At 38.2% G+C, this 27,015-nt stretch overlaps 4 protein-coding genes across 6 annotated transcripts; 3 read left to right on the top strand and 1 right to left on the bottom strand.

The window, feature by feature from the left end:
• Positions 976-3,008, top strand: LOC109948528 (probable LRR receptor-like serine/threonine-protein kinase At4g36180). The gene is made up of 2 exons (XM_020561712.1): positions 976-2,950; positions 3,001-3,008. Exons 1-2 carry the CDS (start codon positions 976-978, stop codon positions 3,006-3,008), a joined length of 1,983 nt encoding a protein of 660 aa, XP_020417301.1.
• LOC109948563 (DNA damage-repair/toleration protein DRT100-like) lies at positions 2,984-4,372 on the top strand. The gene has a single exon (XM_020562032.1). It carries the CDS (start codon positions 3,061-3,063, stop codon positions 3,979-3,981), a length of 921 nt encoding a protein of 306 aa, XP_020417621.1. The 5' UTR covers positions 2,984-3,060; the 3' UTR covers positions 3,982-4,372.
• On the bottom strand, positions 5,122-8,793 carry LOC18780660 (allantoate deiminase). Of its 3 annotated transcripts, none has more exons than XM_007211965.2 (12): positions 8,529-8,792; positions 8,344-8,423; positions 7,944-8,047; positions 7,785-7,869; positions 7,532-7,648; positions 6,945-7,054; positions 6,759-6,864; positions 6,543-6,629; positions 5,937-6,179; positions 5,703-5,828; positions 5,466-5,630; positions 5,122-5,373 (listed from the first exon to the last, which is right to left on the bottom strand). In XM_007211965.2, the coding sequence occupies exons 1-12, from the start codon at positions 8,680-8,682 to the stop codon at positions 5,251-5,253; spliced, it is 1,500 nt and encodes a 499-aa protein (XP_007212027.2). In that variant the 5' UTR covers positions 8,683-8,792; the 3' UTR covers positions 5,122-5,250. The 3 variants fall into 3 exon arrangements, with proteins under 3 accessions (XP_007212027.2, XP_020417619.1, XP_020417620.1); XM_020562030.1 differs by having other exon boundaries at positions 8,344-8,420; XM_020562031.1 differs by lacking the exon at positions 5,703-5,828 and having other exon boundaries at positions 8,529-8,793.
• Positions 13,978-16,895, top strand: LOC18779484 (polygalacturonase QRT3). Its single transcript, XM_007213864.2, has 3 exons — positions 13,978-14,955; positions 15,054-15,290; positions 15,629-16,895. Exons 1-3 carry the CDS (start codon positions 14,704-14,706, stop codon positions 16,685-16,687), a joined length of 1,548 nt encoding a protein of 515 aa, XP_007213926.1. The 5' UTR covers positions 13,978-14,703; the 3' UTR covers positions 16,688-16,895.

Genomic DNA, 27,015 nt, shown 5'->3' with positions numbered 1-27,015 from the left:
GGATTCGAATTTGAAATTTCTTTCGACGTTCGAAAGAGAAATACCACTAAATTGGACTAGTTAATACACAACACCAAGCTAAGAAAAGATGATGTGAGAGATATAATGCTAATTTGGTGGTCCAAAATACTTTTATTGTCACATGCTAGCATTCCCCATGACAAAGTTAATTAAGGAATTACACATGCTAGCATTCCCCATGACAAAGTTAATTAAGGAATGACACATGCTAGCACTCCCATTCACTATAATAATGAGAGGTAGATTTTAAAGAGGCTTAAACGTCTTTGGCGAGAGAAAGAGTATATGTAAGATAAAATGATGGACCAAGTGAGAAGGAGAAGCTCCATGGAATGAGATCTCAACTTGTGGACTTCCAAAGTTGGTTTAGGTTTTGATTGGGCCAATAACACAAACAAAAACATATATCTATTTATATAAAGTAAAAAGCAGAGAATAGTAAAACATTCAAAATAACAAAAGATGTCTTTGGTCAATGCAAACATTAAGAATTGAAATTATTAATTAAATGAGGATAATATGGTAAATTCACACTTCTTGATATTAAAAATATTAAAATTAAAAGAAAATTCAAATAATAGATCCTATTTTTATGAAACACAACTACCCATTATCTTTTTTTAATTCTAAAATAATTTTAAATTTTTTTAAAAAAATATACCTCTCGCAGGCACGGAAGAGCGTGAGGAAAGACTAGTATATAATGTAGACCCAAAAAAAAAAAAAAGAAGGATCAGTCGATGAATAAGAACCTAGATTAAAGTTCTTTGCAATTGCTGGGTGGGACACATTGGAGAAGTCTTGCCCTTCTTTCACGTTCTTTGCAGGTCTAACAGCAAAGATGATAAGGAAAAATGCTTGCAAACTTGTAGAAGACGTTCCTTGCCTATATATGAGTTCACTCATTGAGTAGCCGTCTGCAACAAACAAATTGAGAGAAACTTTATTTGCATAATGGATACTTCGTATTCAAACTTATTCAACCCTCTCTATATTTCTCACTTTTTGTTCCTTTTGTTTTTGGCATCTTCATGTCTGCACACTAGCAGTCACTTCTGTTTCTGTTTGGTTGATGGAGTTCCAAGCACTGGTAGTGTGAGATCATGCATCGAGGAAGAGAGAAGTGCGCTTCTCAGTTTTAAACAGGATCTCAAGGATCCCTCTGGAAGGCTTTCTTCTTGGGCGGGTCGCGATTGCTGTCAATGGCAAGGGATTTCGTGTAACCGCAATGGTCATGTGGCCAAGCTGAACCTCCGAAATCCATATGACTGGAAAACTGAAGATTTCAACATCCAGGATCCACATTCATATGTTTGGAGGTATGATGAAAGGTGGGACGAGTTGGCTTATCATGAGGAGTCTTATTTGGGGGGTAAGATAAATCCTTCTTTGCTTAGCTTGAAATATTTAAATTATCTGGATCTAAGCTGCAATGATTTTGATGGGATTCACATTCCTAAGTTCTTTGGGGAGCTTAAAAGTCTGAGGTATCTCAATATATCCCATGCATCATTTTCGGGAGAGATTCCCCCTTCTCTCGGTAACTTGTCAAAATTGAACTATCTTGACTTTGATATCTCTTCTGATTATGTTAGCTCAATGCATTCCAAAAGCTTGAATTGGCTTTCTCATCTCTCTTCCCTAAAATACCTCAATCTCAATGGAGTGAATCTTAGCAGCACAGGAGTTCCAAATGTGCTGCATCATGTTAACTTGCTTCCTTCTTTACTGGAGTTACACTTACCTAATTGCTTGATTGATAGCAATCCACTATCGGTCCTTGATCTGTCAAATAATTCCTTCAATACTTCTTCATTTCCCAGCTGGCTTTTCAATCTTACGAGCCTCAGAAAACTTGATTTAAGCCATAATTCTTTCCATGGTCGAATTCCAAGAGTCATTGGAAATATGTGCAAACTGAAGTTTTTAAGTCTTAGTGGGAACGGATTTTATGGAGAGAAAATTGAAGAGTTTTGGGGGAGTTTGTCAAACTGTCCAAATAATACAATAGCATTAGAATCACTAGATTTGTCTTCTTGTGGGCTCGAAGGCCAACTGCCGGACTCCTTAGGAATGTTAACAAGTTTGCAGCATCTCAACCTCGAGAATCTCTTACTTTGGGGTTCAATTCCAGAATCTATTGGAAACTTGTCATCCTTGAAAACATTGGACCTGTCTAGTAATAATATGAACGGCTCAATTCCAGAAAGTTTGGGAAAACTTTCCGAGCTAGTTAAACTAGATCTTTCTTGGAATTCATGGGAAGGCATTCTAACGGAAGCCCATTTCATAAATCTCACCAGATTAAAAGCCATTTCAATATCCAGTGAGTTGGAAGAAATGCCCATGTCCCTTGTTTTAAACGTGACTTATGATTGGGTCCCTCCTTTCAAGCTCCACGCACTTAACATTAGAGACTGCAGAGTAGGTCGTGGTTTTTGGGTATTGCTTCAATCTCAAAGTGAACTAGTATATGTCAGCCTTCGTAATACTTTCATCTCGGGTTCCATATCAGAGGAATGGTTGTCAAAGATATCTTCTCAAGTCAAACTTTTGGATTTATCTTACAACAACTTCAGTGGAAGGCTTCCATTACAATTGAAGTTTCCAAAGCTATCTCGTATCAATTTGGGTCATAATCAATTGGAGGGCCCACTTCCAATTTGGCCCACTAATGCCTCCTTCTTAGATCTTCAAAGCAATTTATTTTCTGGGCCAATTCCCTCCAATTTAGATCAATTGATGCCCGAATTGACTCATCTTGATGTTTCTGAGAATTATTTGAATGGTACTATTCCACTCTCTATTTGCAACATGGAGGATATGAGAATCATTTCACTAAGAAACAATCAACTATTTGGAGAGTTCCCTCAACAGTGGAGTTCGTGGAATATATTCAGTATTGATGTCTCACACAACAATCTTTTCGGTAATATTCCGAGTTTAATGGATATCTCAAGTTCTCTTCAACATTTTAAGGTGAATAATAATAATTTTGGTGGTGAGATTCCTTTTTCCTTGCAAAATTGCACTGAATTGATGATACTTAATCTTGGACACAACAAATTCACTGGAAACATACCTTTATGGCTTGGATCAAAATTATCAGGATTGATAGTGTTACAACTGCGATCCAACCTTTTAAGTGGGCATATCCCTCACCATTTCTGCAATCTTGTCAGCCTTCGCGTCCTAGACCTTTCACACAACAACTTTTCAGGGACCATTCCCAAGTGTTTGAAAAATATGCGTGCTCTTGTTGAAGTTGAGGCTGTAAGCGTGGGTTTCTCAATCCAAGGAAGAACAACAATAACGTCAAAAGGCAAAGAGCTCGAATATGGAGATGACCAGTTAGCCTCGTGGGGAAACTTGATTGATCTTTCGTCAAACAATTTTGAAGGTGAAATCCCTGAACAAATAGGCAGTATGGTTGAATTGAGTACGTTGAACTTGTCAATGAATCGATTAACTGGAGAGATTCCTTCAAGCATCGGAAAATTATGTCTTCTTGAAACTCTTGATCTCTCACACAACCTGCTTTCAGGACATATCCCTCAAAACTTTTCTTCTTTAACCTTCTTATCTCACTTGAACTTATCTTACAACAACTTGATTGGAAAAATACCTTCAGGAAACCAACTCCAAACCCTCGATGATCCATCCATTTATGAACACAATCCGTCACTGTGTGGGGCTCCTCTTTCATCTGTATGCCCTACAGATGACACAAAAACAGGACAAACTTTTCATATAGAAGATCACAGTAAAGATGAAAAGGAAAGGTTTTGGTTTTACGTCAGCATGGCACTTGGTTTCATCATAGGCTTTTGGGTTGTTTGTGGAACATTGGTCCTTAAAAAGTCATGGAGGTATGCCTATTTTAATTTCTTTGACAACGTCAAAGAGAAGGTGGCATTAACAATTGCATTGAAAGTAGCTGGTTGGCAAGGGAGATTGTGATACGAAGAGAAAATAAAAATGTGCATGCATGTTCTGGTGGGCTACTGGTCCTCCTGTTGCTGCTGAAGCTTACTTTTGGAACTTGTCTTAGCTTTTAAATTGTTGCTTTTGCTAGTTTTTTATTTGGTTTGGCGTGTTTTGTATTAGTATGGGGCTTTGGTTCTTGTTGTCCCTTCTAGGTGTTACTCTTTTATTTTTTCAATAAATTTCTCTTGTGCCGTCGAGATTGTCAAAACAAAGAAAATAAAAAAAAACATGCATGTGTGCTTCTTTCTGTCGTAACTAATGTAATATGCACTTGTGGTCGATAAAATAAATCAAAAGAACTAGGATGGTATGTTTCTTTTGTTTTTTCTCTTTTTCACTCTTGTCTATCTTATAAGAAATGAAGTTAAAAAGAGATACTTCTATTTATGAAACTATTGGTGCGTTTACCTCATCAAATTTTGAAGAGTCTCTCACCACCTAATTTCTATCCCATCTCATTCACAGTTTGCTTAAGCCGCATGATACATGCTGATTTTTTCCTGATTTGTGAGAGCTAATGCTGATTTGTGGTCTACATTTTTTTCTTTTGGTTTTTAATTAAGAATCCCACAGCTCAAAAAGCAAATGTAGTTCTCATTCTAGGTTCAGCTTTCGCAACTTTCGCGCTTGTGCGTGGTGACTGTAAGTTATTGATGCTTGACTCGACCCTCATGTACGCCCAATGACTATGAGCCGTTGATGCATCTCCTAATGGTAATAACAAAGTTGAGAGACTCATATGTTGTATGGTGCTATCCCTGACAACTTAAAACTCCCCACAATTACAGATACAGTGTATTCTAATGAGTATCGACATGTCAAATGTGTATTTCAGTTTCTAAACGTATATGAACAATGCATTGAGTAATTTTATTGTGGATATGATTAAGTCTGTTTGTTTTGAATTTTCAAAAATTGGAAATGCTTTAAGATCAGACGAGGAGCTTTTATGTATGTCCTTACTCTTTCACGTTCTTTGCAATTTCTGGTTGCTTTTAATTATCCAAATCTGAGAGTGTTTAATTATCCAACTTTTATATAATATATTTGAAAGGAAATATTTATCCTCATTTCTATAGTGAAGTGGCAAGTGAAAATCATGGTTGCAGGGGCTTCAAATTGCAGAGCATATGATCCCATAATAGCAGGAAAAAAAACTATAGACAAAATGGCAAATATCATCATATACTACATTATTAAGATGTTCTACTACTGTACACTAATGTCAACAAATTTTCCACTTCACATCTGAGTCTCTATGAAGGCCAAAATTGCCAAACCAGACGCCCAAACATCATCATCCAATACATGCTCTTCAGGGGAGTGACTTATGCCTCCTCGACAGCGCACAAAAAGCATTCCCACCTGCTCCAAATTTTGCAGGCCAGAATTTTTCACACGGTGATCAACACAAACAATAACATGGTTTATGATTCATCTGGAAAGTGAAAACAAACCTTGGTTAAATGAGACAGAGCCATTGCATCATGTCCTGCTCCGCTCATCACAACAGGAATTTCATCCTGAATGGCAGCACCTGTCATTCTCTTGAGTCCAATATAAGTTGCAGACTTTAGCTTTGAACTCAACTCAGAATCACAAATGACTGCATCTGCATCATGCTGAAAAAATACAAGGCATACCGGGTTAAGCAGCCTGCAAAATGATGGGACTAGGATACGAAAGTCCCTCACCTTACGATCAATTGTACAAGAAACTGAACGTTTATCACATATTTGATACATTCGGTTAGAAAATTCATAAACAACAGCTTCACGTCCCATATCATCTATAGTGCGCAAATCTACGGTGAACGTTACCTGAAATCAAGAAGTTCATTTTCGTTACATATTTTGACAATTGAATGACAATTAACCCCATTTGAGCAGGCTGGCGAATTTAGCAATGTCAAGAGATGAACTTCTTGCCTGGCCTGGAATGACATTGCTTGCACTCGGCCAAGTTGATATCTCTCCAACAGTACAAACTAGTGAAGTAGAAAGTGATTCCATTGAGAAACTTTTACAATGGCCATCAAAAGACAGAAAATCTTGAGGATGTTTACATAAACTTTCTAATAACACAATCGCTTCAGCGGCAGCGGCCATAGGGTCATGTCGCATAGACATTGGCACTGTTCCAGCATGCCCCTGAGAGCCTCTCATTGTAACCTACAATATTGATGCACAGGGGATTGCTCAATCAAGATAAGAAGCTAAAGTGCTAGCTCAGACGGTAAGGTATCCATGATGAAAGAGTCCAAAAATTACATGTAAAGAGCCATCGTATAGATCTTGTACTGACAGGGATCTGCTATAAATTTTACCCTTATGTGAGTTATGGAAACACATGTGGCTCATGAGACTTATGCTATTTATCTTATTATTATCCCCATTTTGAATATTTTACAAATGAAGAAAATAATCTGCAGCTGCAAAATAAAATTCTGAACAATGAAACAATTTCATCTTTTTGCGAATCAAATGAACCATAATTTAGACATGCAACTATGCAAGCTGAAACACTTCATATACCTTTAGTCGTGTCTGTCCAGCTATGCCTTTAACCACTGCTAGAGGAAAGCCAACCCATTCTAGTACAGGTCCTTGTTCAATATGAATCTGCAACATGAACCAATTGCAAGGCATGAAGTCAGAAATTTAAAACAACTTACAAGTTCATGGTGCTGAGTTTTATTGTTGTTTTCAGATAGGATACTCTAATACAGGTTTGTCTATAGGCCATCATACCTCAACATAACCCCAGACTGACTTCGGGTCATATTTGAGGTGCAACAAGTTCTCCTCTGTAATTTCTATGGAGTTCTTCTTAAGAGCATCTTGAATTGTTAAATCACTGCACAAGGATTACACATAAATACATTGCTAATGAGTAGTATTGCAAACAGATATATGATGGGATTTGTCCAAGGAAACCTTTTATCGGTTATTTTAAGTGCTGAAACTGGCAAAATTCCGGCTACAGCAGCGCTGCCTAAGAATGTAGACTGAAACCTTACTCCCTCTTCATCACTAAATGCTATTACCTGCAATGTTGGAAAACAGAAATAACATGAAACATATAAGTAGAGGGCATAGCCACCACAAATGGAAGAAATTTCTACTCCTCTTACATACCGTAAAACACGAAGGGAAAAATTACTCTTTTCCCTTACATAATTGTAAGACTTCACCACCCTTGGAATTCATTGAACCAATTACGTTTCTCTTTACTTTATTTTGAAAAGAATGGCCACAAATTGGAAAACAGAGTTAATGATGAAAGTTAACTAAAACTTCATAATAGACCTTCCACTGAAATTCCATCCAAAGATGTCTTAAACATGTTTTTTCCTAATCACAATCGTATTAACATTTGCTCAAATGAGAAATGGCATATTTTCAACGAAACCTCTGTTCAAGCAATATAATCACATAGCAGAAAAAGTTTCACAAGAAACTTCTAAAAAATGTTTCAATAATGCAGTGGTATCTTTCCATTAAAGCCTCCATCATTCACTGACCTCAACTGGCCGGCTTAGTTCTCCCAACTTCCCATTGATATTCAAAACCTTTAATGCAGCTAACACAGAAATGATGCCTAATGAACCATCAAATTTCCCAGCATCAACAACAGTATCCTGTTATAAGAAAAAAAGGGGCTATGGAACTGTTAATTATTGGCATCCAAGAACACTATACTCCTTGTCATCATGTTTTATGTTATGTTTTTCAAAGTCTAAATTCAATAAGGAAATATGAGGAAAAAAACATTACCAAATGGGAACCCATTAACAGAGCTTCAGCACTAGCATTCCTTCCCTCAACTCGACCATGTACGTTTCCCAAGGAATCAACCCACCTGGAAATCAAGATAAAACATGAGACCAGAATTCCTGAAACACTGTTTGGATGCAAAGAAAGATAGAAGCTGACGTTCTCAAACCCGCATCTTCCATCCATTCCCGGATAAGATTTCCTGCCCTCACAGCCGCTGGGCTCATGAATGTCCTCTCAAGATATCCATCACCATCACTTACCTGTTGAATTAGGCAATAATAGCAATATTTTAAATTAATCAAGTCAAGTGAGTGACAATAATGCAAAACAACTTTGGGTTCTGTAAAAATTAACAGTTTTTCAATTATCTTAATTTAAAACAAAATGTAAAAATCATGGTAATTATAGTTTGAGCCCTGATACTGTTGCAGAAATTGTAACAATTGCAAGACCCCTGCTCTGCTTGTGATTGAATGTACACCTGATAGACATTAATAAAAAGATGCAGATAATAAATTATTTTAAAAAAAGCGCATGAAGTCCAAATATGGCATACCCCTCCAAGCTGATGGAGTCTTGCCACAACTTCATCCCTCAAAATTTCTGGGTACAAATCACTCCCTCTGTTTTCATCTTCTTCTCCAACACATATTAATATCATTATCAATGACAAATTCACATATTAATCAGATTCTATATACGTAATAATATTCATATTGAGAGGAACATGCCATTAATTACCAAAAAGCCCGAAAGAGGGAGAAATGTTTGAAGAAAGCACAAGCACCAAATAGCAAACGAAGACCAATGAATTACGGAAACAGCTGGTGAAAATGGAGCTGGGATCAATGGCTGAATGATGGATTATCTTGGTGACACGTGTAACAGTTGCCATGGCTGCCACCTGAACCAAAACCAATCTAACCAAGAGAGGCAGCCACGCAACTCAACTGATGCTTAGCTTTCTGCAATTTGAGCACCCTTAATTTCTCCTCTGTCTGATTGATTGTTGTGGTGATGGTGGCGGTGATGACTGGTGGGGGTTGATGTGGACCCACTATTCATGTGGGCCCCATGTGACGTGGCAGGATCTTGGTTTTAATATGTGGAGAGCAGCCATGCAAGATGCAGATGCGAGTAAATTGTAAAGTAATAAATATTCGGATCAGGGTCTCACTGGGCGGGCGCTGTCAAAAATTAAGATTTTATGATGCGTTACAGTTTTGCAATCCAATTAGGATTCTTTCATGAATTTTCATTTAAACTGTTTTAGACTCACATGATCACACCAATAATTTTTTGTACCAACATTTATAAATTTACACACTCATAAAGTTTTTTTTATTTTTATTTTTATAAAAAAAATTTAAAGAAATAGAATTCATTTATAGAATCAAAGTAGCGTACATAAAACGATATGAAATAGTAGCCTCGTTAAAATCTTTATGAGAGACAAACCTTATAAATACGAAAGATGACTACACATGTTAATAGTTAACAAGAGAGTTATTACCATTACTTTCTTTGTTTTTATAATAAAAGAGAATGAGAGAACCCTAATTATTTTATGAGGATTGAAAGAGACATTGCGTCGCTTTCAAAACGAATACAGATGAATAAACAAATTTCATGTTGAAAACGAATTAAGTGGAAGTGATTGATATTGAATTTTACTTAACAAAAAGGAAACAGGAGTGAGTTGGGTGGCTGCATTGTCACACATCACATTATACCCTAGCATGATTTTAGTGCGATGTCGTAACAACTATGTAATTTCTCTAGTATGATTTAGAGGTGCATATTTTCTCAAAGTTCTATTTGATAGGAACGCAATATAATGAATATTCGTGATTAATCTGTATCTTAATATATGCTCATTTATGCTAAGAGGCCACGCAAAGTTATATATATATATATATATATATATATTACATTTAACAAGAATAACACTGTTTTACTATCTCCGATCAATATCACATCGACACAACGACACAATGATTCACATGTTTGCCTTGAAAACAGAATCATATATTTTATGAATTTATAATAATAATAGAGATGTTATTGTCAAAATAATGGACAGGTTGAAGTTACGTGAGCGGCTTCTTCTCCCTGAGTTTGGAAATAAAATAGTCATCACGTAAAACCAAAGTTCTCATGATCTATCTGTCATATTAGCCAAAATCAAGTTAACTAGTTTATCATCACAAGCAAGGTCTTGTTTTAACCAAGAAAGAGAGAGCTACAAATTTGAACCAATATGGAAGCTTCAAAATCCATTTCTTTTTCTTTTTTTGTTCCTTTAAGAACTTTTTTCTATTGAATTTTGTTGACTATATATCGCCACAGAACTATTTTTGTTAATTTTAGTGTACACGAAATATTGCTAACTATATGGGTGTTAACAAGGGATTTTTAATTACACATCATTTAATTGTTATATTATTATTTTTAGTATAAATGATAGTCTAAACTACACAGTTGTCATTAGGGTTCGATTACTGCAAATCAATGTCATCTTTCAATGGATTACACTCTTACTATTTCTGAAATAACCTATGTTTCCATCATAAAATGCCAAATGACCGTGATAAGGGTCTTTCAAAACAATTTTCAAATAATTTAATAATGAGGTTGATTAGGAAAAATTCCAATTCTACAATATTTGTGAATGAAACAAATCCAGTTTCATTCTCCTACACAACAATTGTATGGGTACTATATATGTTGAAGCACCAACATTTTCTCTCCGTCGCCACTTCTTTTTGTTTGTTTTTTTTCAAGGTAAATATCATGAGGTATTCGAGCCAGCTTATGCGCATCTCGACTAATTCTCACTCACAGAACTGAGTTTATCGCTAACCACCAAATATTGTAACTGCTAAGACTCGAAAAAAATATATATTATGTTTTGCCTTTTTCTCCCAGTTTCTTCTGTAGATTCCCTGAAGAGCATGCATGCAGCAGTTGTATTTTTAATTATGTGCGTTGTGACGAGTATTCCTCTATCAATAATGTATAATTTGTTTTTATTAATTTGTTTAAAATATCCTGCACTAACATAATAACATTCCTAGAGATTCCACCTGATCCTGGAGTAGTGGACCCACAAAATATTCCTTGAGATTCTTTAATGCATGCACCATTGAAAGTGGGGAAGGATAGTGGAAGAAAACTAATTAAATTAAATTTTGACTGCAAAGCTGCATGTGTCCTGTCAAAAACAAATTATATTTTGAGGGCAAACGTAAGCTTAAAGAAGGGATCGATCAACTTAAACAATGAACTTTTAGGCTTAGGGGAAGAAAGGCCCATTTTGAAATAGCTCTCGCACTCGGTCTTGGAGTCAGGGTCACATGGGCTAGCCAACCCGTGAGCCCACTTTGAAATGTAGGAGCCGGCATGTAATGGGCTCAACAACCAACAACTACTTATTCTTTATTTCATGGTGCGCAGTCTCTCATTCGTTTATCTTGTTTCTTATCCAAGAAAAGAATCTTCAATGTTCACTCTGGGAGATGATGCCTGCATTTCATTTTCAGTAAAGGGATATATCTATATATGTCCCACATGTTCCTGAAAACATGCCTTCGATTTTTGTCGAACGGACTTTGCATGTATGTATCCATAATTGATGTAATAAGTACATATCAACTATCACGTTATATGGCTAGCTAACCTCTTCTATAACCTTTTTCTTTAAATTATGCAGAATAGTACATTATTTCACACAAGTTGTGTGCATCTCAAAAGGCCTCAGTGAAGTTTAAGGCCACTTTTGATAAATTCTTGCCCTGAGCTTCCAACTAGGTCAAGATTATGCAGCTTAATTGGTAATAAATTACAATTTACAATCGATGAGGATGGTTGTTGCACGCACGATATTTCAAACAGAAAAAAGTCATGCCATAAGCAAGGAAGAGATGTTGGAATATACAGTCATTTTCTCCACAATTTCAGCCACTAAAAAATTCAAAGGTGCTAATTAAGTTTGAACTTCCCCTATCTCATGAAAAATTTATGCGAGTGATCTTGTGTTATTGATTTAATTACCTGATGATAAATCCCATTGTCTGGCTTTATTTATGAGTTCAAAGGGTTAATCATTTTAAGTTGTATAGTCCATGGACTTACATATATGTTTTGAAAAACAAAAAAAAAACAAGTAAAAGTTTTGACTCATAGATTTTGAAAAAAAATAATAATAAAGAAGGAAACTTTGAGGCCCGCCAACAAACATGTCAAATTTGTCTCTAGATTGTATGGAATGTGAAACCCAAGCCAACTTATTCAACTGTTATCCACAACAAGCAGCCAACAATGTAAAGGAGCCTCGTCACTTTTCTTCAACCACTGTATGATATATATGACGAAAAATCTACCAATTAGTATCCTCTACAATTTTCTTAGCAGAATTGTTATAATATCATGATATTTTCGGGCATTATACATTTAAACATTTTCTTTTCCTGTGTAAAACGGAACGTCGTCGAAGTTAAAAGCTACGGGTCATTTGATAACTATTTTTCAATTGAAACTTTGAGATAACTATCATTTAACACCACTCATAATCATCTTATAATATGCCCCCACAAAGTTTGCAACCAAACTGGAGTTGCATGTGCACTGTTTGGATGAAAAAGAATCACACATGCTCAAAATCCCCTATGCCAATGCTTAAAGTATACAGTTGGTGCTACTCTGTATATATTATTATGAACTCATTAGGTGGGGTTGGTGTAAGCCAGAAGCAAAGAAAGTTTTTCTGGTTTTATTGTTCTCCCTATAATTAATTTCTTCAAGATGAAGGAGGAATTTGAGGTAACCTCACCCAACAGCATCAATGAAAGCAGACACCACCACCATGGAATTCTTTTCCTATCCTCATCTCACCTTCCTCAATCAATTACTCCACACATCATCGTCTCATATAAATATTAGTCAATCATTTCATCATATGAATAGCCCTAATTTTCAAGCAGTAGAAAACTTTCCATCCCAAAAAAACCCAAAAAGAGATTATATTAATTTCTAGAGATTAATGTGTCATGAAAAAGATCTAGAGATTAATGTTGGAAGAAAAAGAAAATAAGAATATTAATTTGAGGGTTAGGACATCTAAATTCACCTAATTGCCTCCCTACTTTGATTTTCGTGATGCAATTGATATTTGGTGACGTTAGGAATCGACAAAGCATGGACCAAAGAATTAGATTCATATATTTACCTAAATGGAGTAAAAGTACTCTTTGTTTTGGATACATCTTGGTGTCCGTCCACACAGTGAATATGTACTCATGCATGCTCGTGACCTTCTGCTTTGTCCTTCAATCATATTGTTTTGGTGGGTTTTGCAGAGGGACACAGAGTGGTCAAATATTTCATTGATTAGATTAAGTTGTGTAGTGAAATTGGTCTTAATTGGGGTTTGTTCTATGCTTGGCCAAATGCTAGCTATCATAATTTGAGGCAATGGGGACAAAACACCCAATAGCTTCCATAGAAGGGTTCAATTTTGAGTATATGAATTCGTAAAACTTACATGTCACAGTTGTATACACATCGATAGGTTCTTTTTGTAGCATGCGATATCACACGAAGCGAGATAGATATATTCGGTATTTACCACCCAACTTCATCTGTTTGTTTACTTTGATTTTGCTAAGAAAAAACGATACAAGCAATTTTTCCATGTCCAAAATGGAGAATGTTTGTACAGTCTAACCTTTGTTTTCCTCTTACATATTGCATGAATTAAGAAAGTAGTCGTGTACAAGCGTGCCAAGTAAGTTGGAAATGAAAAGTTCGGAAAAAAGTTTGGCTGTCTAGTTTTGTCCATCCTAAACTTACAAATCTATTCAACTTTTTAGAAGTAGACGTGTCCAAAAGAAATATAGGGCTCTAACGCAGGGTGATCCCATAACATTTAATATCTTAGCAGCTTACATCAATCTAATAGAATTTGACCAAACCCTTTTATTTTCATAAAGAAAAAACATATTTAGTGTAAAAAAAACTAAACAAATTTAACCCAAATTTACCCTAACATGAGTAAAGTTTGCCCTCAAATTTCTTACTTTTTGCTTGTGTCCAATCTGTAAGCAGATGGCAGATTACATAGGCTTTCTTTCCATCCAGAAGTATAGAGAGAGAGAGAGAGAGAGAGAGAGAGAGAGAGAGAGAGAGAGCAATAGGCAGGCACTCTTTGTCGTCTTACTTTTAAAACTACGCACCAAAGAAACATGATTCTTCCCAAAAAAATGTAACCACTGCAACCCTAATTGGTTAATTTAAGCACCTTTCTCAACCCAATATAAATTGAATTGATTAAAAATGTTGATGGAGAATCAGACCAATAAATTGATCAACCAAACCACACCTCAATATTGGACCTCATCCTCCACAAGCTTAGCCTGCAGGTAGCAGGTTGCCTTGCTCTTTAAAAATACCTTTCATCACAATGTCAAACTTGATGGGTCCCTAAAGTAAGAAGTTGGTAACTGCTTACTTTTCTGTTAGAGAACAGAAATTAGATTAAATCAACCAAACGTATTCAATTTCACCCAAAAAAAAAAAAAGAAAGAAGAAGAAGAAGAAAGACAGTACGCAATTAATTTAAACTCTCATCATATCATTAGTATAAATACCAATTAATACATAGACCAAAAAAACAGGCATGGAGGAGGGTGGTGTCTTGTGTATGATCCATAACAAAACATTTCTTCCCATTTTCTTAGCAAATCTTAGTTAGACCCTTCTCTTTCCATGTCCCTTTACTCTACCTTTTTCTCTCTTTCTCTTTCTCCCACACAAATATAAACTCATCACATTAGCACTTTGCCCCCAACAACTTGTTCTAACAGAGCTAGAACAGAGAGAAACAGAGCAAAACAGAGGAAAACAGGGGAAAACAGATATGGAGGCAACAATGCCAAGAAAGGCTCTAACATGGTCGATGCTCATGGGGTTTGCCAGCTTCATCATAATTCATGCATATGCAGAAAACTCCGGTGGAGGTCATCGATTCTCCGGTGGAGGTCGTTTTCGTGACGATATGCGCAAAATGCAAGAGTTCAAGGCCTCGCTTATCCGCCATGATTCAATTTCTGCTGCACCACCACCTTCAGTCTCGCCCTCTCCTTCTCCTAGCTATGTTGATCCTCCACCGGTAATTAATGGCTTTGTGTATTTTGTTCTTGAAATTATTTATGGTTGATTAGTCTATTTTGTTGGAAAATGATGGTGGTTGTTATGATGGTGATGCAGGGGAGAAATAGTGCACGTGTGTATCACGTGACATCGTACGGTGCTGATCCAACGGGGGAAAGAGACAGCACTGATGCACTTGCTGAGGCAATAGCAGATGCATTTAGAGGACCAACTGAAGGGTTCTTGATTGACGGAATTGCCAATCTTGGTGGTGCCCAGATCAGTCTTGAAGGTGGCTATTATCGCATCAGCAGACCACTCAGGTTGCCTGCAGCTGGAGTAGGAAACCTTATGGTATGCCTCAGTCAATAAAATTTTAAAATTTCCAATATCTTGGGAGTGTGCTAGCAAAGATTAGGAAATTGGTAGGCGTGAATATTATTGATTAAAATCTATCCTATAGTTTCTGGTACACATGGTTATGCCACATGTCATTCAACGGCTCGCCCACGTGGCTGGACCAGGTTCGGCATTGGCACAAAGGAGTCACCATTGATCATATAGTCTAACGTGTGTTTTCAAATTGTTAATCAAATACATGGCAACATGATGACTTTCAATTTTCATTCTGTATTAGGTTTATGTGATTTGATGTTTCATTTGAGTTTTATTTATTTATTTTGATGAAACAGATTCATGGAGGAACATTACGAGCCTCGGATGATTTTCCAACTAATGGGTACCTGATTGATTTATCTGCTTCATCATCACCCAACGAGAATGAAAAAACTTATGAGAGCTCAATTTCTGCACAGCTTTCTTCATCCTCATCCTACAACTATGAGTACATAACCCTAAGGGACCTCATGTTAGACTCTAACTACAGGGGTGGGGGCATTTCAGTCATAAACTCACTTAGGACCAGCATAGACAATTGTTACATAACTCATTTCACCACCAATGGGATCTTAGTCCAAAGTGGACATGAAACCTACATCCGAAATTCCTTCCTAGGCCAGCACATCACCGCCGGTGGTGATCATGGTGAAAGGAACTTTTCAGGCACGGCAATCAACCTAATGGGCAATGATAATGCTGTGACAGATGTGGTGATTTTTTCTGCTTCTGTAGGTATAATGATTTCGGGTCCAGCCAACATACTTTCCGGAGTACATTGCTACAACAAGGCCACTGGATTTGGGGGCACCGGAATTTATTTGAGACTTCCTGGGTTGACGCAAACCCGAATTGTGAATTCTTACTTGGACTACACTGGTATAGTTGCTGAAGATCCAGTACAGCTTGATATCTCAAACACTTTCTTCCTTGGTGATGCTTACATTGTGCTAAAATCAATAAAGGGAGTTGCTAATGGGGTCAATATTGTTAACAATATGTTTAGTGGGTCCAATAAAGGGGTTGGAATTGTTCAATTGGACCAATCAAAGGGGCCTTTCAAGGACATTGGACAAATTGTTGTGGACAGGAACAATGCGAGGGGGATGAACATAAAGAGCACAGTTGGAAGGAGGTCTGTGCAAGGCAATGGCACCTCCTGGACCATAGACTTTAACCCAGTTCTTCTATTTCCTAACTTTATTAAGCATGTGCAGTACACGTTAAGCACCGGCGGCAATGCGTTCCCTAACCATGCCCTGAGGAATGTGTCGAATAATCGTGTTGTGATTGAGTCGAATGTGGCTGTTCCTGCTTCTGTTTTTGTGACAGTGGATCAAGGAGTGGCAAACTGAAGCTCATGACCTGAATTTGTGTCGAGATTGACAGGACAGTTGTGAATAGGTCGGGAGATGGATACATTTTCTTTTTGATCAACCACTCTACTTTAGCCAAAAATATTATTTTTATAGACAAACTTGGACCATAATACGTTTTACACTTGTAATAGTAGTTGAAAGTACAATAAATCAAATACAATACATCTGCAAAACTTAGCCCAAATGTCTTGTTGATTTGCTGAAAGTTGTGCACTAGAAAATCACCAGTTGGTCAACTTTGGGAATCTCAGTCTCAAGGGCACATTCTTATAAGAGAGGCTTCCTCTATTACTGCAATTTCAATTTACAATCACATTTTAACAGAAGTCAACAACGTTAATTGACCTGAACTATGCCGTGTTTGAACATCATTCAGAAACGATCTAGAGGGTCATTGGGTGCCTTGAGAAAAAAAAAAGAAGGTGAGGAAGTAAAACACTCTGGGTCTGATATTTGTATGTAGTCTAAGAAACATGACATAGAATCAGGACAAGATTTGGGCAGAGGTTTCATGGAGTAGGAACAGCAATGATCAAAAGTCCAAGGTTTTGAAATTGAAACTTGAAAGCGTGGCTAAATCTTGGCTATTGAAGGTAGTTGAGCATTTCGACCAAAAAAAAAAAACATGGTAGTTGAACTGTAAACACGAATTTCCTGCGACAAATGAGACAAGAACACGTGTACAAAATAATATTGTATTAATGAAATTTAGGGTTACAATCTCTGTATTGAATCCTCTGATTCGATCTCCAAAGTGTTTAAAGAAAATTTGTGTTTGATACAAGGGTCGTAGAGACTTGATCTTGATCAAACGGGTAGCACGAAGCTTGTTTAGTGTTTGGGAGTTTTCTATGGTGAAGGAACCGGCACGTGTTTGTTGTGCTTGGTGGCTCTTCCAAAGTAGGGTGAAGAATGCAGAGAGTTTTCTGTTTCTTCTGAGTGCTAGGTTTTTTCTCTGACCCCTTCTTTCGTCTTGAAGCCTCCTATTTATAGGCTTTTGTCGGATGCTTAACCTAAATAACTTTCCCTATTTAAAACCTTGATTTGTGGGATTCTGATTTGATTTAAATCAATTCCCATAATCTGGCGATTCAGATTATCTTCAATTGATTGACCTGATTAATATTTGATTTAAATCAAAGTCAATCACAGAAGATTCTTTCCTTTAATTTTGTCTTCATCTTGAACCGTTCGATGCACTCCGTCGGATGTCGCCATGTGTCATTTTTGACAACTAATCCGATTTTGATGAGTCACATGCCACATGGGCGAATTACGGGGCCCACGATTTAATCCACCGAACCCTAATTATTTTCTTGTCAATGGAATTTATTGCACCAAAATTTCTTTGTCTACAAATTGCCCCCACTTCATGATGCATTGTAGACATGTGCCTTTTCACATGTAGGAGGTGCAGCTTAAAGTGTTCTTTTTTTTTTTTTTTTTTTTTTGGGTAGATATCATTGAGAATATCTAACCTATTTCCAACGTTGGTTTCCCTTTTTTTTTTTTTTTGGTAGATATCATTGAGAATATCTAACCTATTTCCAACGTTGGTTTCCCCTTTTTTTTTTTTTTTTTTTTTGTGATATTATTAAGCTTAATAATATCCAATGTTGGTAAGATCTTGGGAAGCAAGATACAAAATCTCATACTTTCCTAAACTAGGAATGAGAAACCCTACTAGGAGCTTTGATGGTCTTTGGTTTCTTTAAATTGCACTGTGTTCATGAATATTGAGATCAACCAAATAGAACAGCAGAAAAACTCCTCTTGTTGGCAAGAAGGTCTACGACTTTGAAGTTTGCATCATCCGAATTCTCAACAACCAAAGTGGTGAGAGTTGCTTGTTGGTAGGCTTGAACCCATTCTTTGTTTCATCATGTTCTTGTCAATTTTTTTTATTATTTTTCTTCTTTCTTCTAGCCACAAGAACCTACCCTTGGCATGTTATTCTTTCTTTGTGCCGGCGTCTTCTTCTCCTTCTTCATCTATTTTTTTTTTCTTTTTTTTTTCTTTTTTTTTTATCTTCTATTTTGGGTGCACTCCCACCATGCAACATCAAACTCAATATTGGCATACTATTGCTGTGCTTGCGTCGTCCTCTTTTTTTTTTTTTAGGTGCTTCAAAAGAAAGTGAAGAACGTAGACGTCCTATACCGCTTGGGTTTGATCCATCTCTCCGACTTGGTGATAACCCGCTCAAGCGCGTAGGCTTTACGTAAGTGGAGGATGAGTGAAGAACGTAGACGTCCTATACCGCTTGGGTTTGATCCATCTCTCTGACTTGGTGATAACCCATTCAAGCGCTTAGGCTTTACGTCAGTGGAGGACAAGTGAAGAACGTAGACGTCCTATACCGCTTGGGTTTGATCCATCTCTCCGACTTGGTGATAACCCGCTCAAGCGCTTAGGCTTTACGTAAGTGGAGGATGAGTGAAGAACGTAGACGTCCTATACCGCTTGGGTTTGATCCATCTCTCCGACTTGGTGATAACCCGTTCAAGCGCTTAGGCTTTACGTAAGTGGAGGACGAGTGAAGAACGTAGACGTCCTATACCGCTTGGGTTTGATCCATCTCTCCTACTTGGTGATAACCCGCTCAAGCGCTTAGGCTTTACGTAAATGGAGGACGAGTGAAGAACGTAGACGTCCTATACCGCTTGGGTTTGATCCATCTCTCCGACTTGGTGATAACCCGTTCAAGCGCTTAGGCTTTACGTAAGTGGAGGACGAGTGAAGAACGTAGACGTCCTATACCGCTTGGGTTTGATCCATCTCTCCGACTTGGTGATAACCCGCTCAAGCGCTTAGGCTTTACGTAAATGGAGGACGAGTAAAGAACGTAGACGTCCTATACCGCTTGGGTTTGATCCATCTCTCTGACTTGGTGATAACCCACTCAAGCGCTTAGGCTTTACGTATTGGAGGACGCCCAACTTGATCGAGCACAGATACTTTCCCAAAGAGACCTTCTTTTTTTTTTTTTTTTTAGTTTGCAGTTTTGGCTCATGCAAGCGAGTGAGCATTTGGTGCCTTGTGCATTTTTGGCTCTTGCAGGCGAATGAACACTTGGTGCATCGTGCAGTTTCAGCTCGTGCAGGCAAATGAGCATTTGGTGCCTTGTGCAGTTTAGGCTCGTGCAGGCGAACGAAGGAGCATTTGGTGCTTTGTGCAGTTTAGGCTCGTGCAGGCGAACGAAGGAGCAATTGGTGCTTTGTGCAGTTTAGGCTCGTGCAGGCGAAGGAGCGTTTGGTGCCTTGTGCATTTTTGACTTGTGCAGGCAAATGAGCAATTAGTGCCTTGTGCAGTTTAGGCTCTTGCAGGCAAAGGAGCATTTTGGTGCCTTATGCAGTTTTGGCTCGTGCAGGCGAATGAGCATTTGGTGCCTTGTGCAGTTTTGGCTCGTGCAGGCGAAGGAGCGTTTGGTGCCTTGTGCAGTTTTGGCTCGTGCAGGCAAAGGAGCGTTTGGTGCCTTATGCAATTTTGGCTCGTGCTGGCGAAGGAGCGTTTGGTGCCTTGTGCAGTTTTGGCTCGTGCAGGCGAAGGAGCGTTTGGTGCCTTGTGCAGTTTTGGCTCGTGCAGGCAAAGGAGCGTTTGGTGCCTTATGCAGTTTTGGCTCGTGCTGGCGAAGGAGCGTTTGGTCGAATTTATGTTAAGCGAAATGAGAAGTATCCTCCTTATGTTTTTCACCTCGGGAGGTGCTTGACGCATTATTCTTGAAGAATCCCTTGGGGAAGAAGTCATGTAGCATGATGGGGCTAGGCGACCTTTGTTTCAAGAGTTCATCTTTTGGAACCATTTTGTTCATATTTGATAATTCATTTCCTCTATGCCTTTTATGTGATTGAGGAGAACTTCTTTTGCTTACAAACCTTTTTGATCGAGGAGTTCTTGGCAAAGGTGCACTCTTATGTAACTGCTTCCGAGTAGCCAATGCCCATCCTTCATTATTGTCATCGAATGAATTGACACTACTTTGACTTTTCACCCCAACACACTCATACGGATTGAGTTGATGGGTTTCAGAGAATGCCCCCAGTGATTGAAGTGAGGGCGAATGTGCCGAACCAGATAAGACAAATGAGATCGTAGCATGGTTAGACTCTACCACCTTGTCAAGATCCATTTCGATTCTTCCTTGTTGTGCCAACTTCATGATGAGATCTTTCAACACGAAGCACTTTTCCACTGGATGATTGATGACACGATGGTACATACAGTATTTCGGGTGGTTAATATGATTCATCTCTTCAGGGCGTTTGCACTCAGGTAACTCAATCACCTTCTTCTCAAGTAAGTCTTCCAGCATGCCTTCTACGTCAGAGTCTGGAAAAGGATACTTCTTCTCCTTCATTTCTTTTAGGGTGTGTCGTCGTGGTTCTTGATCTTGAGTTGACTCGGCCTTCCTCGCATCTTTCTTGCCTCGAGTGGAAATCTTCATTGGAGTAGCACTGATCGTCATTGACTCCAAGATGCGTGTCCTCAAAGAGTCTGCCCCATGTCTCGACGACTTGTCATTTCGATGATCACTCATCATTTCCTTTCTTCCATCGTGATTAGCGATACTTAGCTCTATGTCATGCGCACGAGTGGTCAATTCTTCAAAGCTACGGGGTTTGATCCCTTGAAGAATGTAGAGCAGACCCCAATGCATACCTTGAATGCACATCTCTACAGCCGATAACTCTGAGACTCGATCTTTGCAGTCGAGGCTTAATGAACGCCAACGATTGATGTAGTCAATAACAAGTTCGTCTTTTCGCTGCTTTGTGCTAGTGAGCTCTAGCATGCTAACTGAGCGACGAGTGCTATAGAAGCGGTTGAGGAATTCTCTCTCCATTTGTTCCCAGCTGTCAATTGACTCAGGTTCCAAGTCAATGTACCAGTTGAATGCAGTGCCTCGGAGTGATCGGACAAATTGCTTCACGAGATAATCGTCGTTAGTGCCAGCGCTGTTGCACATCTCGATGAAGTGGGCAACATGTTGTTTAGGGTTACCTTTTCCATCAAACTGCATGAACTTTGGAGGTTGATAGCCCGTTGGCATTCGAAGGTTGTCTAACCTTTTGGTGTAAGGCTTGGAATAGATAAATGTATCTTGAGAAGGTCCACCATATTGAGCCCTGATGGTGTTCGTGATCATGTCCTGAAGTTGTTGGATAGATAAAGAACCCACCGAGGCTGTGTCGCCTTTTCCGTGCGACTTATCACCCGACTCTGTTTCATGACCCAATCCTTTCTCACTGGATTCAGCTTCATGATGTGATTCTTTCTTATGCACGTCTTGGCTAGGTTCCTTATCTTGATTTGTCTCCCACTTGTTAATGAGAGAAGCAATCTGCACATCCTTCTCTTCGACCATCTTCGTCAGTTTCGTGACCGCTTCACTCATATAGGCCAGCTGTTCTTCAATAGACATTGCTCCCGTCACCATGACCTACATAGCCATAGAATAAGACTCACCTACAGACGCCGAGGCAATCTTCTTCTGTTGGTCGTCAAGTGGGGATCCATGGTATGAATCTGTGCTCGAGTCAACGTCTGAAACAGGCGAGAGTAAGCATTCTCCTGAATTCTTCGAACATGAAAAACTTTTTTCTTCGTTCGAAGAGTTTCTCTCATCCGCTCTGACGATAGTCTTCCTTGCCAAATTGATGACCGGTTCACGCCTTCGGTTCACATCTTTCGCCTTGGCTTGAGTCGGTATGGAAGTAACATGTTGAGTTGCGGGTATCGCCTTGGCCTTGCTCCGGGTGACGACCCCAGCAGAATCTCCGCTTGAGAAGGAGGCGCTCACGCTTTTGCCTCTCGTCGAGGGAACGGATTGAATCTTCTTGGAAGCCATCGTTTTTGGTGTGTTGATTGATTTTGGAACTGGAGAAAGAGATGAGAGGCAGAGATGGTCCCACTGGGCGTGCCAAATTTGTAAACACGAATTTCCTGCGACAAATGAGACAAGAACACGTGTACAAAATAATATTGTATTAATGAAATTTAGGGTTACAATCTCTGTATTGAATCCTCTGATTCGATCTCCAAAGTGTTTAAAGAAAATTTGTGTTTGATACAAGGGTCGTAGAGACTTGATCTTGATCAAACGGGTAGCACGAAGCTTGTTTAGTGTTTGGGAGTTTTCTATGGTGAAGGAACCGGCACGTGTTTGTTGTGCTTGGTGGCTCTTCCAAAGTAGGGTGAAGAATGCAGAGAGTTTTCTGTTTCTTCTGAGTGCTAGGTTTTTTCTCTGACCCCTTCTTTCGTCTTGAAGCCTCCTATTTATAGGCTTTTGTCGGATGCTTGACCTAAATAACTTTCCCTATTTAAAACCTTGATTTGTGGGATTCTGATTTGATTTAAATCAATTCCCATAATCTGGCGATTCAGATTATCTTCAATTGATTGACCTGATTAATATTTGATTTAAATCAAAGTCAATCACAGAAGATTCTTTCCTTTAATTTTGTCTTCATCTTGAACCGTTCGATGCACTCCGTCGGATGTCGCCATGTGTCATTTTTGACAACTAATCCGATTTTGATGAGTCACATGCCACATGGGCGAATTATGGGGCCCACGATTTAATCCACCGAACCCTAATTATTTTCTTGTCAATGGAATTTATTGCACCAAAATTTCTTTGTCTACATGAACATCGGTCGTTATTCTTGTGGTTAGAGTTGGTAAATCCTACCTACCCAATATCATCGTTTATAGTATTAGAAATCCAAAGCAAGCCAAATATATTAGAGATTGGAGATAGTATGATGATGATTGGCCTCTATATGCAGTTCATCAGCTAGAACTACCCTGCTGCCGCCACTTCGTCCTCAAGTCCAGCAACTCCATTTTCAGTCATTGTTCTTATCAAAAACATTGATAGAGGAACTGCTAGACGTGGGGACGAAGTGGTGCAAGCGGTTCTTGTAGTCCCAACTCCAGAGCTAATGCAATCATATAGAGGCCAATCATGATCATCATTGGCATGAGGATGCTGCCCTTGTTTATCTTCATGTCTTGATCATCATCCACCACTTCCATCTCTTGTTCACTTTTGTCATGGTAATCCCGCCCCAATTCGATCTCTTCTTCGTATATTGTCATGAGACAATGGTGAAGAAGAGGCATAAGTGGTGAAGTATGATCATGAAAATGAGAGTGAACAAGGGATGGAAGGGGCGGAGGATCAACACAATCAAGGTGAACAAGAACAGGAAATGTAGAAGGATGATTATATATGATCTCCCAATTACTCATGCGATGGAAGATGCTGGTTTTAATTAATTAAATTACAATATTAATAATATGTATTTAACCTGATCATCGAGAATTAATAGAGATGCATGTTCCCATCTCAATTTTATTTTGATGCTCATAGAGCGAAAGTCAGTCAAGCGCAGGCATGGTTTTTGTATGATTGACTGTCTGTACAGAAAGAACATGTCGAACTGTAAGGACTACTTTTCTAGTTTTATCGACTGACAAATTGGTAATGGCAAGCAGAGATAAGAGAATTGAACACCACAGCACAGTCAAATTGCACAAAATATTTGTTTTTTTTTTTAAAAGTTATCTTCTTTGTTTTTTTTATAGCAAAGTTAAAATGAGAGGGGGTCTTTCACACACTGCAACGTGTCATAGAGTTTGAAGTAAAAACCACTACTCTGCAAATTAAGGCCATTTTTTACTAAATTAGACTCCGTTAGCAAGTTATCTTCTTTGTTGACTTCATAGAAATGTAATGCTTTCGATTATAAATTTAATACAACTGAGTAACATATTATATAGCCTTAGGGGTCAATGTAGGCTTATAGAACATGGCAAGAAATAAAAGTAGCTAGGCTCATTAATTTAGCTCAATTTCAAAGTCCCAATTCCACACATATATGCTCTGTTCCACCAATTTCTTTGTGGGTGAAAAGGTTCTGGCATGCGGTTCCCTGGCGATCAATCTAACGAACCCTAGGGTCAAAAAAAATGTCTTTAATGTACATGTGTTTTTGTGTGAATAATGTCACTACAAAAATTGACTCGTTTGGTACGTCGGACTGTATTGACTAATTTCTTTTGGATAACATTAATCTGTCCCGAATAGTACTAAGTTACGTCAGATAACAACGGATTGGACTTCAAGATTATAAAAATTATAGTAGTTATAACCAGATAGTCATTTTTTAAAAAATTACTGTAGGAACCACCCTTGTTTGACTTTAAGTAAGCACTTTGCAATGCCATTATTAGAACTCAACTAGATTCATGGTCAGTTTTCTTGAGTAAAATACACAACGAGGAACTGAAATTAGATTTTAAATTGCAGAGGCCTCCGTTCAACACCAAATAAATTCCTCGGTATGACCAGCCAATGGCTGCTGGTTCCGCAGAATTGACATTTTCGATTCAGGCAAATAAGAACAACAGCACACAAACATAAATAAAACCCAATTGAAAAAGAGAAAATTCAAGAATTGTTAATAACCCATTTCACTGAATAATCATCTGATCACTCTCATGATAAAGAAACACAGACACGCATGACAAAAAATGCATGACGAACAAAATGGCATAAAATCTGACAGGTATCAGACTGAAACTCTAACTGGTATCACTAATACAGAGGGGCTCCGACAAATTACAGATGAGAGAGTGAGGGAGAGAGAGAGATGGATAACCGGAAAAGTGACTTGTGGAGAAGAGAGTGAAGAAGAACTTTAGGAAGAAGAAGATGAAAAGGGCATATGATTTTCAGAAAGCATGTTTTCTTTTTCCCTACATGGCGGAGGCACTCCTAGGCCTGGAGTGGCCTTGGCCCCCCCTATATTTTTATTTCTCCTCTATTATATTATAGATAACATATAGAATTTGTAATAAATAACTTAAAATTTAAGTTAAGATTTTCTCTAAAACAAATTAGATATGACTCAATTCGAAATATTTAGCTCTAAACATGGAATTATTGAATACTTTTTATATACTTATATTTTCTACTTCGGCCCCCCCAACTTTACAATTCTAGCTCCGCCATGTATTATTTAAACCGAGTTATGTGAGTTGTATTAGTTAATCAGGTAATAAGAGTATTAAAAGCCCAATTCGTTTAATATAGTCAGATAATTAAATAATACAAGTTGACACCAAACAATTGATATGGACTATTTACTCCTATCCAATGTCTAATACGGTGTACCAAACATACCTTTTACCTACTATGAAAAAATAGCTAAGCAACTGTTGTGAAGCTTATGCATAATACTGAGATGGACAAGCTGGTTTGGTTAGCAACTGCAAGGGGCTAATGACTCAAATTGGAAGGATTAGGCTTAATCATGTTTATAGGGAGAGGAACTCTGTCGCTGGTCGTCTGGCTGATTGGAGTCACAAATCTGGACTTGAATTACTGGTTCTTTGATGATAGTCCTGAATGGCTGGGGCCTTTGTTGCTCTATGACTCATCGGGGTTACTACAGCCCGCTTGATAAATATAATGTAGACTTTATTCTTTGCTTTTTGGGGTTTTCACATCCCCTCCCTCCTCTCCTTCGTCCAGCAAAAACAGCTTTGAAGTCCCTTTCTCTAGGGCCTTCCCTGAAAACAAAGGTAACTTCCTCCTCTGCAATTGCGAAAATAGGAAAAACTCCTGCATACAAGGTCTTACAGATCCTTTAATTAATTTGTATGTTTTTTTTTCCTTAAACAACTTATTCACTTTTGTTCTTACAATTCAATTCCTTTTCTCTTTTAAGGCAACAACATCTCAATTGTAATGGTTGCAGGTTGAACGGTAATCACATGCTTTCTCTTATTTGGGACGTTATTTCCGTGCGTATGCCATTGTAAATAGGAATGCTTTAGTCGTGTACAATAATAAAGCCAGGACACCTAGATGAGAGAATAACAGATATATATATTTTCTCATATGCATACGTCCAGACATTATTACCTTTAATAATATAAAAATGTGCGCTGATTTTCTCTTTTACTTGAAAACTCCAAGTATTTCTTTTTCCATGGAACTGTTTTTTTTTCTTTTCTTTTGTGAGCTATTTGTTTTAGTATTTGAGGTGCACATCATTTTGAATTCAGGCAATAAGAACACTGAAGGCTTGTCCACAGATCCTGATGATTGGGAATCGAGCTAATGGGCTTTGCTCACAATTTGGGATCAAGAATTAGTGGTTAGAGCATTAGTGGATTGATACATGAGCCTCTGGGTGTTATGCAAGAGCATTAGTGGTTAGAGATATGCAAACACTCATCTTTCAGGCCTTCTCTAATATCTGGTATTGCGTGCAGGAGCAATACGAAAAACG

This window comes from Prunus persica, chromosome G4 (genome assembly GCF_000346465.2).
Source record: "Prunus persica cultivar Lovell chromosome G4, Prunus_persica_NCBIv2, whole genome shotgun sequence".
NCBI classification, from domain to species: Eukaryota; Viridiplantae; Streptophyta; class Magnoliopsida; order Rosales; family Rosaceae; genus Prunus; species Prunus persica.
The sequence above is the reverse complement of the archived record's forward strand: the minus strand, read 5'-3'. Positions and strand labels throughout refer to the sequence as shown.

Coding starts and splice junctions, on each gene's coding strand:
- LOC109948528 (XM_020561712.1), top strand. CDS start 976: ATGGATACTTCGTATTCAAACTTATTCAACCCTCTCTATATTTCTCAC.
- LOC109948563 (XM_020562032.1), top strand. CDS start 3,061: ATGATACTTAATCTTGGACACAACAAATTCACTGGAAACATACCTTTA.
- LOC18780660 (XM_007211965.2), bottom strand. CDS start 8,682: ATGGCAACTGTTACACGTGTCACCAAGATAATCCATCATTCAGCCATT. Junction 7,649..7,784: donor TGTTAATGGGTTCCCATTTG/GTAATGTTTTTT, acceptor TTCTTATAACAG/GATACTGTTGTTGATGCTGG. Junction 7,055..7,531: donor AACTAAGCCGGCCAGTTGAG/GTCAGTGAATGA, acceptor CCAACATTGCAG/GTAATAGCATTTAGTGATGA.
- LOC18779484 (XM_007213864.2), top strand. CDS start 14,704: ATGGAGGCAACAATGCCAAGAAAGGCTCTAACATGGTCGATGCTCATG. Junction 14,956..15,053: donor GCTATGTTGATCCTCCACCG/GTAATTAATGGC, acceptor ATGGTGATGCAG/GGGAGAAATAGTGCACGTGT. Junction 15,291..15,628: donor CTGGAGTAGGAAACCTTATG/GTATGCCTCAGT, acceptor TTGATGAAACAG/ATTCATGGAGGAACATTACG.